This window comes from Sinocyclocheilus anshuiensis, unplaced genomic scaffold, assembly GCF_001515605.1.
Source record: "Sinocyclocheilus anshuiensis isolate Anshui unplaced genomic scaffold, SAMN03320099.WGS_v1.1 scaffold1552, whole genome shotgun sequence".
Classification (NCBI taxonomy): Eukaryota; Metazoa; Chordata; class Actinopteri; order Cypriniformes; family Cyprinidae; genus Sinocyclocheilus; species Sinocyclocheilus anshuiensis.
The window spans coordinates 168,441-178,141 of record NW_015554178.1 but is presented as its reverse complement, the minus strand read 5'-3'; the positions used below and the strand labels follow the sequence as shown (position 1 = coordinate 178,141).

The 9,701-nt window shown below is 36.6% G+C and overlaps 2 protein-coding genes across 3 annotated transcripts in view; both read right to left on the bottom strand.

The window, feature by feature from the left end:
- sik2b (salt-inducible kinase 2b) overlaps positions 1-2,321 on the bottom strand; it is a 40,638-nt gene extending 38,317 nt beyond the window's left edge. For both annotated transcript variants that reach the window (XM_016463773.1, XM_016463774.1), the window contains exon 1: positions 1,920-2,321. In XM_016463773.1, the coding sequence (XP_016319259.1) occupies positions 1,920-2,057 (138 nt within the window). In that variant the 5' untranslated portion in view covers positions 2,058-2,321. The remainder of the gene's footprint in view (positions 1-1,919) is intronic.
- A 1,250-nt stretch (positions 2,322-3,571) lies between these two features.
- On the bottom strand, positions 3,572-9,017 carry LOC107670962 (layilin). Its single transcript, XM_016463775.1, has 7 exons — positions 8,753-9,017; positions 7,938-8,226; positions 6,644-6,801; positions 6,455-6,502; positions 5,554-5,640; positions 5,323-5,437; positions 3,572-5,212 (listed from the first exon to the last, which is right to left on the bottom strand). The coding sequence occupies exons 1-7, from the start codon at positions 8,826-8,828 to the stop codon at positions 4,906-4,908; spliced, it is 1,080 nt and encodes a 359-aa protein (XP_016319261.1). The 5' UTR covers positions 8,829-9,017; the 3' UTR covers positions 3,572-4,905.
- Between the last annotated feature and the right edge of the window lie 684 nt (positions 9,018-9,701).

The window sequence follows — 9,701 nt, the reverse complement described above, 5'->3', positions numbered from 1 at the left end:
TACAAAATTACTCAAAGGCTCATATATATATATATATATATATATATATATATATATATGATTGGTTTATAATTGTAACTGATGCTTTAAAGATTTATTCTTCTCACGCAATTTCAACAAAACAATTTGTTTGCCAAGCAGCATCTAGGTGACATCAACAGATTTTGCAACAACAATCTTTTTTTCACATTAATCCAAATGTTTACATTTGAAAGGCATAAAAACATATTTGCATGAACAATGCGATCAATGCAAGAAAGACATAATGTACTTGGCAAGTGACAGTTCTGTCTATCGGCCTGAAACTGTCTCACACTGACCCCAGGCCAGCCTTGTTGTTGACCCCTGGAAAGCATAACGGTAACTGACTGAAAACATTAAAGCACATCACTATGAATCAGCTGTCATATGTGAATGTGGTTAGTCATTCTCATTGGCAGTAACAGTGATCCAACTGTCCGTTGAAACCATGAACAATGCAGGCGATACACAAAGCAGAAGACACATGCTACCAGAGCATGTGTAATCTGAAGACAGCTCCGAGGAAGAACAGAGAAATCACAAAACACAAGAGACTGATGGGAAGCAGAGACAGTGTCATCCCCACAGAAATGAAGCCGCCTCGAGGCAGCCATTGCAGAGATGCATCAACTGTGTGCAACATAATCCTGTTAAATAGCATAATTCCACACAGTGCTCCAATGCTAAACTCTACATCTGCAGACTTGCAGACCGTCTTAAAAAACCCAGCTCTCTGGCCAAACGTAAATTACAGCTCGCACCTACTGTTATAATACCCTGAACCAAAACTTTACTGCAAAGCAACACAATGTCACCAAGGTCAATACCTTGGATTTTTAGAAATCATTTAATGCAGACCGCACTCGCAAAGCACAAACATTTTAGAGCTAAGTGTAACTATGTTTTTAAATAATTTATGACATTTTCTGTGACCACGGTAACCTTGTGTCATGCAAACAGTGCTCAGCAGGGTTTCTTTGCAAGGAATGCGAGACAATCATCAGCTCAGGTTTAGTAATGAGACGACATCCATTATCACAAAATCACCCTTATGCAACCACTGCACAAATGCACAACAGCATGGCCCACATTTAAAGGGCACTAAACCAGCATAATTTCTTGCCATTGTACACAGCCTTTGTCTTTCTTTGACAACTAGTTTTGGACACCCTGCACTTTTGGAATACTCTGCATATTTCAACTGAGGCGTTAGGCTGCTGGACATGCGTTTATCGGTGCATGCAAAGCTGCACAAAGGCTTCAGCTAATTGTAGTCAACATACTTCAGACCAGGGTCTGAACTGAACTAAAATGCAACTGAAAGTGACAAAAATGCCTCAGGTATTAAAAATGAATTATTGGTTTTTTTTTTTATGTTTTTAACACATATTATATGTGTCTGATAATAATGGTATTTTATAATAATAACAATGATTTTTCAGAACATGAACAAAAAAATACAACTGAAGCAACAAAAATGACCGATATTACAAACTAATTCTTGTTTTTAATGTTATTAACATTTCATATATCTGGATATTGGCTTGATGATTTTATTTTACAAGAAAGAAAAAAAACAGATTTCAATTAAACATTTAAGTGTTTTGCATTTTGACAACATAAAAATATTCAAAACACAAAAAAATCAGCCATGATTTGAAGTTATAAAACGTTCCTAAAAATCAAATCCATGTGGCTCCTTAAAAAACGTGACACCGCTTCAGACAAACAGGTTGTTTGTTACCCAAAGATACTAAGTTCTCACATACCTAGTATCAACAATAGTATGATACAATCAAGCCAGTATGAGTACAGCTGAAACTGCTATCTCGTAGTTTTTGTGTGCAGGGCACAAGGGTTAATTAGAGGGCTGAGCAGCTGATATATTCTCAACTCACCTCTGTCTTGGTTATACGATGTCTTGCCAGTTTCACAACAGCGAAATTGCCCTTTCCAAGAGTCCGCTCGATATCGTAGAAGCCCACTCGGACGGGACTCCTGAGCACTGGCTTTTGGTGACAGTCAGCCATGACCATGCTGTTAGTGAAACACTAGGGCTTGGGGCAAGAAGATAGAGACCTGCCACTTGAGGTCGGCAGAGGCTAAAACGTGTCGAAATGCCAGCGTGCCGCTGACGGTCCGCTCCAGTCTCAGCAGAAGAAGCAGGGGAGCGTTTAGGAGCGCGGCGATATGTCACGCCACCTCCTTCAATACAATAGAGCTATAATATTTCAGCTGTGTTTGCGAGAGTACACGAGTTGACTTGCAGGAGGCATCATGTTCTCTGGTTGACGTGCATTGACGTCAGAGCCTATGGGGGGTATTTGCACAAGGGGCGGGGCTTCGAAGCGCTTCCACACTCCAGTGCCAATTCGTTTCCAAGACGACCAGACCCCTCTTACGTCAACGGCCAGAGCGTCGCTGTGTTTGCTCGAGCGCTGGCTGTGAAAGCCTGCCGCCAGCAACTTTGATAAAGTCTCTCGTGCTTCATTCGAGGAATGAGAGCCGACGGCGACGTGCTCGCTGTTTCCGGCTTTATAGTCTCTTAAAAGCAAGTATCTTTTAGATTCCACGGACCTTCCAAATATGACGATCCTCGTGCAAGGAAACATAATCGCACATTTTTAGTTTCTGCGTAAAGATTTATACTCTGAAAAATATTATTTGGAAAATATTTAGTTTCTGATGTTACATTATTACAGTACTGTACTGTTAGATGCATTCATATACAGTCAAACCATAAATTATTCAGACACTAGATATAATTTTTTATATTTTTTTTACTAGTGGGTGCAGGACACTAGTTCATTTATGTAAGTGAGGATAGCTAAATAAAGTAAACTGTGACATATTACATTCAAAAATTCTTCATACAGTGGACTACCAGTAAACTTATTCAGACACTTTGACCTGACTATGTTTTGCTTATGTGTTTTTTTCTTTAATTGCTAATGCTACCTTTTTACACCACAGACTGAACAAAATTACTAAGCATTGCTTGGTAATTAGTTGACCTAAGTTGGTATTATCTAATTGTGTACTTAAACTTAAAAGCTGACAGCCATTTGTGAGACAGTCTAACAGAAGGATGGCAATTATCAAGCTGAATTTGTTCTGACACAGTTTAACTGAGTTCTTGTCATATTTTATTACCATTTTCTAAACTATAGTGAATAAACTGTGATAATGTGAGAAATGTTGAAGGTGTCTGAATAAATTTTGGTTTGACTGTATTTTTCTTTATTTAAATATATTTACTTATTTAAACTTAATGTATTATTTTTTCTCTAAACACTTCCACGGACCTCCTTGCGGCCTCTTGGAGGTCCCTGGACCCCAGTAGCCTATGAAAACCCCAGCTTTATATAATCACATTTTGACATCTAGGGCACTAAGTCAAGTGTTTGCAACCCAACCTTGTAGACATCAAAGCAGGTGTGGCACATATTTGCTCAGTTACATAATCATAATCATATAAAGCAGAATTTTGGTACAAACATTAGTGTGTCTTTGAAGAATCAACTGAGCAGTATTGTGCAGTACTCAACATTTTATACAACAGTTTTATAAACAAGTCATTCATATCAAGAGTATGTAAGCGTAGAAACGCATTACAGGCGGTGCGTGATTTGTATTGGAAAATGTAATTTAAACACCATGACATAAGTGCAACAAATATGTCCTCAAAGCTGCACGTAATTCAGTTTTAGGTGGCCTATCATATGGCGACATCTGACGGTCACATGCTGTACTGCAGTCACTCAGATCTAATAAAACACTTCACTGCTCCTACAGCTCTGATGACCTCAGGGAACTCAGCTGACTAATAGTGCATTTCCAAAGAATCGCGTTTAGCTCAAAATATTTGAAATAAATTGACAGTGACGCAGTCGCTAAAAGGGTACAAAATGTGAAATAACAGAATGGATTGGAAAATGAGTGAGTCATCTGAACTCGATGTGAAGTTCCAAGCATGCAGCAGTGACATTTGACGATATGGAAAAGGTAGAGATCTGTTCTCAGCATGACAAAAGCCACTGAATGAGATTTCAAAAACGTTTATTTCTTCTCAAATACAATTAAATAAAATCATTTTTTTGGGTTAAATTGCATCAAGGTCGGGCCATTTCCAAGACTCTAGCAGTCAAGTACTTACCAATAAGTTAAGCATAACTAGAAAAATGTATATCACTATAAAAATATAGGCTACATTCTCCCTTTCCAGGCCTGATTCTAAATTTCCAAGACATTTCCAGGTTGTCCAGGAGTGCGGGAACAATGTTGATTAAACAAAAATACATTAATTAAAAGCTATTCTGTGCTTAAGAATGTCCAAATAACTTGACAAGGATATTATTATTATTATTCTTATAAGGACAGACAACATATCATTTACAATCCAAATACTGCAAAAACTAATTATTTATCTTTCTGCTCATAATCTGACACCCAAAAGCAAAATACATTCAATATGCTACAATAATGTTTTATACGTACAAATCCTTTAATTCTGTTTTTACACAAAAGAGCTTACAAAGCAACTACCCAGTCTTTAAAAGCCAGTAGGTATCCTTTAGAGAGGCCATTCTCAGAGACACAGAAGGATGTTGTTGAAGGGCTGAGAGGTCAGCGCACTGTTTTGTGAATTTCCAAATGGAAGGTCCCGTTCCAGGATGCCAGCTTCCACAGAGGAGGCTCTCACAAGCCGATGACACCTTTATGCTTCTTTGTATAGTCAGTTATGGGAATCTGTACACCCCTGAATTAGACCCCCACTGGCTTCCCCACCAGGTCACATAGTGCACATCAAAGAGCAGACATGGTGGGAGAGCTAGTCACACTAGTGGGAGAGACTACCAGTCAGTATACACACTGTACAGTGTTTTAGTATCCATAGATGTCATTGTCCACCCATCCAGCCTCTACCACCGAGGAGCTCCGGCAGGTCTCGTAGATGTCATTTGTGACAAAACCGCACTGTGTGGGGCGGCTCGGGACGTTCTCGTAGTCCTCAAACTGACTGATTGTGGACGTCACACTAAATGTTCGGTTAATTTCAGAGCTCATGTACTCCAGATGAGCTCCAGACTGGTTGAATTTGTTGGTGTGCTTATAATCATTCTGACTTTTGGGAGCTACTGGACGCACCCACTGTCCTGGCACGGCATAGATTTCATTCTGTTCTTTTCTCCTGCAAAGACACAGTCAGAGAGTATATTATATGGCAGGCTGACAGACAAAATAGCTCATAGAGAATAACAAACTAAGAAATGATAAAAATGTTTGCAGTGCGTTACACACCTCCTGGACATGACTCTGAAACAGAACACCCCCGACACCACCAATATCAACAGCAGCATTACAGGTAGAGTGGCGAGGAGGATGTAGTAAATATTAGTGTCATCTGAAATAGAAACTAAGATAAAGTCCATAATTACTAAAAAATGTAATATCCAGAAGATAATCACACATATACAAATAGATGGATAGATTCAACCAATATTCAATTGACTATTCTTTTCTAAAGAATACCTGATGACTCAGAGAGCTCAGTTTTTATCCTGTCATTGTCCACTGTAATGGGCGGCTGCTTTGGCACCAGAGTCAGGTCATCAGTACCTAAAAACAAGAATCACTGTGAATGATGAATAAGCATTTAGGGTGTTTGGCCTTGATGATTGACCTATTATGGATTTTGAGCTTGACTACTGTGAGCAAAAGTATAATTCCACTTCCACCACTAGAGGTCATCATAAGCATTATTATTTATCTTTTTAAACTAATAAATCACCCCAAAATTAAAATGATTTACACATCCTCTTGTCCTATTAAACCTATATAATTTTAGAGAAAAAAGAATAAACCAAAGAATTTTAGCAGAATGTTATTGTTTTTCCATTTAATTAAATTGAACGGGAGAGTATTATTTTAGTATTTGTATTATTTTAGTATTATTTATATACTATTATATTATGTATTACTATTTTGAATGACCTTAATTTTAAAAAATTTAAGCTTTTGTCTTTTTAATTTGATGCTTTTGTCTATTGATTTTTTTTTAATCATTTCTATTTAGCTTTAGTTTTATATCAGTTTTATTTTTAGTAATTTTAGTACTTCAACTTATTTCTCTCATTTTACCGAGGCAGCATTTCTAATTTTTCTTTAAGCTTTTCATCTAATATTTATTTTATTTCATATTCATTTCAATTACTGAAAAGGATTTTAAATAGTTTTAGTTTTAGTTAATGATAATAACACTGGTAAAAATAAGACAATTTACACTTTTGGGGGGAACTTTCCCTTTAATCTTCAAGTTATGTGGGCTATTAATATACTATATATTAATAAGTAAAACAGAAGATTATTAGTACCATTATTGTGTCAGAAAAAAGTAGCAAACGCAGCAGATCAAGCTTAAGGATTTGTTTACCTGTGAGTGTAGTGATATTTCCTGCTGGAGTGGGGACAGGATGCTTCTCTAAACACATACAGGAGGCGGCACAGTTTACATTTGAAGTCCTCTTACATAATATGTTTACACTAAAGATGCTTATCTCAGATATGTTGCCTATTAAATATCTAAATGTGACAGCTAAGATTAACATAAGCAAAAGCCTACCGTCTGAGTACTTGCAGATGAAATTATTCTTGGAATTGCAGTTGTAGTCAGTCCACTTGAACAGGTTGTGCTCCTTCTGGCCAGCAGAAGATGAGGGCTTGTAGAATAATGCCACACACTGATCAAGGCCACACGAGGGCTCTGTCACCAGCCAGTTCCTGGAAACACAACAGACTCACTGAAAATTCTATATCACATTTACTATTTTGCTTTCCCCTAAAAGTGATAGTTCACCAAGAAATGTTCCTTTATGTTCCTGTGGCTCAGTGGTAGAGCATTGCGTTAGCAGTGCAAAAGGTCGTGGGTTCGATTCCCAGGGAACACACATACTGGTAATGTATAGCCTGAATGCACTGTAAGTCGCTTTGGATAAAAGCATCTGCTAAATGCATAAATTATTATTAAATGAAAATTCTGTCATCATTTACTTACCTTCGTGATTCAGAAGACTTAGAATATAGAATACATTAATTAAAAAAAGAATATTATTTGTATAATATAGTATTTAGCTTTATTTTCAATTAGCTTTTATCTTTACACTGTCAGCTTTCATTGTAATTGTAGCTTAAGTTTTAGTAATTTTGTTGTGCTTTTGTAATTTTTAAAATATTTCTATTCTATATTACATTTTAGAATTTTGCTTTCACTGAAAGGAACAGATCAGCAAAAATGAAAATTCTGTCATCACTTACTCACCATCATGATCCAGGAGGCTTAAAATACAGAATACATTAATAGAATACAGAATTATATTTATATACTATTATAGTGTTTTTTTTTTCAAATAGCTTTTATTTTTACATTTACAATTTCATTTTAAGTTTTAGTAATTTTATGTGCTTTTGAAATGTAAAAAAAATATTTCTATAGCTTTAATTTTTTATTTCCATGTTATTAATTTTAATACTACAACTTATTTATTTCAGTTACTTGCCAAGGTGACATATCTAATTTGTGTATATTTTATTATATATGCATATTTTATTTTATTTCAGCTTTATTTCAATTACCAAAAACTATTTTGGTAGTATGGTGTTTTAGTTTTAATTAACAATAGCAACACTGGTATGTAGACCTCTTTTATGAGGTTTTTGTGGCCTTTTTGTGAAGAAAAGAAGTCACAGGAATGACATGAGGATGAGGAAATGATGACCACATTTTTTTTTAAATATCCCTTTAAAAACAAACTTGCAAAAAAAAAGAAACAACAACAGTAATAATAATAATAATAATAATAAAAACATTCAATCAGTTGTCAGAATATTTCAGGATGTTATTACTGCGAATATCCTACCTGAATGTGGCCTGACTGTAATCCAACCAGTAATACTGTGATGAACAATCAGCATTATATCGTGGGCTTCTTCTTAGCCCAATCCAGAAGTCTCCATCAGAGGCTCTGAGCTCCTGAACAAATCTCTCCACCAGACGCTGCTCATTCTCAGTCTCAATGCTGAGCAGCTCTCCGTCATCCTCCCTACATTTCTGTCTGGCTGCCTCAAAGCTTGCTCTGAGCCTGCTGTCCTGGAAGCTTGTGATCTTATAGCAGGGCTTCTCTGTCCCTCTCCGGCATATCCTGTGATCTGCAAACCACATCACCACAAAGCCCTGATGTTAGTGTTGAACCTAAAGTAGGTATACTATTATGGAAATATCGTAAGAACCGTTATAGGAAAGTTGGCACAGGGACATAGGCTATACGAGCAAACAGAGGAAGAAACCAGGAGAACTTCCACAAACTGTCAGGCGGAAAATCCTCTCAAGCAAAGTCATGTGTGCGACAGCCATCAGCCATATCCTCCCTGACTAAAAAAACAGCTGTGACCCAAATATAAAACCCGAAAACTGTACATAAACACACCACTGTACATAAAGAGAACTCTTTGGTTAAACGTGTGTTGCATCATCACCAGACGTGTATATTCGTTAAATAAGCTTCTGCACAACAAAAGCTTCAGAAATCTTTATTTAAAATACTGCACAGTCTCTCACCCGATACTATCGTATTATTGAATATTGAGTATTTAAGAAGCATAAAAAATCGGAGTAAGATAATTTGAATATGACCGTGTGTGAACCGACATTTTACATAAACAAGCACAAACTCACCAGCGAACGCGCTTGATGCGCAGCAGGGATGGAAACAAACTGCCAAAACAGTTCCGATCAGTTTCATGAACTCCATCTCTACATAGTTTCAATGGGTGTGCGATTGCCACGACACGATTGTTTCTAGATCCTAGCAAAACGTCCCGCTGTCAGACGAAACAAACGCAGGCAAGTTTTCGCTCTGACTCAAGAAAGGCTGCTCGAGTCTCCGAAAGAAAGCGCCTGCTAGCAAAAACTGTGGTGGTAGCTGTTTTTGCTCTTCCACTCATTACGTGTGGATTTTAAAATGGTTCCCAAGTACTTTTTCAACAATGCATTTTTTTGTGTTTGTTCTCTATGTTAAATAAACATAAATTAGTTAAATTAGTAAATTAGTTAACAAATGTATAAAATTGAATTAAATGAATAAATTAGTCAAATAAAGATTATACAAATGCATTTATGTGTGTTTACTTATTTGTTTTACATATAACTTTGCAAACCAGTGTGCGATTTTCATTTAGAGGAATAGATCACCCAGAAATTGAAATTAGCTGACAGTTTAATCACCCTCAAGCCATCCGAAAAGCACCTTGGACTGCTTGATCTGTGCATATTTCTCTCCTGATTCAGATAAGATGACTCTTTCACTGGAGAAAGCAATATTATGGATAGAGAGCTCATTTGTTAGCTGGAAGCAAAGGTTTTACATTAAAAAACGAGCAGCCTTTCACTTCACAAGATATTAATTCGTGGATTTTTTTGTGAATTACTTGTGAATTATTGTAATGTTTTTGTTTGGACTCTCATTCTGATGGCACCCATTCACTGCAGAAGTAATGTGAATTTCTCCACTCTGTTCAGATTCAGAAACAAACTCATGTTGGACAGCCTGAAAGTGAGTATATTTTCAGCGAAATTTTATTTTTGGGTGAACTCTTATACTGTTAAATAATCTTTAAATTGTGAA

Coding starts and splice junctions, on each gene's coding strand:
- LOC107670962 (XM_016463775.1), bottom strand. CDS start 8,828: ATGGAGTTCATGAAACTGATCGGAACTGTTTTGGCAGTTTGTTTCCAT. Junction 5,438..5,553: donor TGAGCTCTCTGAGTCATCAG/GTATTCTTTAGA, acceptor ACTTTATCTTAG/TTTCTATTTCAGATGACACT. Junction 5,213..5,322: donor TTCAGAGTCATGTCCAGGAG/GTGTGTAACGCA, acceptor GTGTCTTTGCAG/GAGAAAAGAACAGAATGAAA.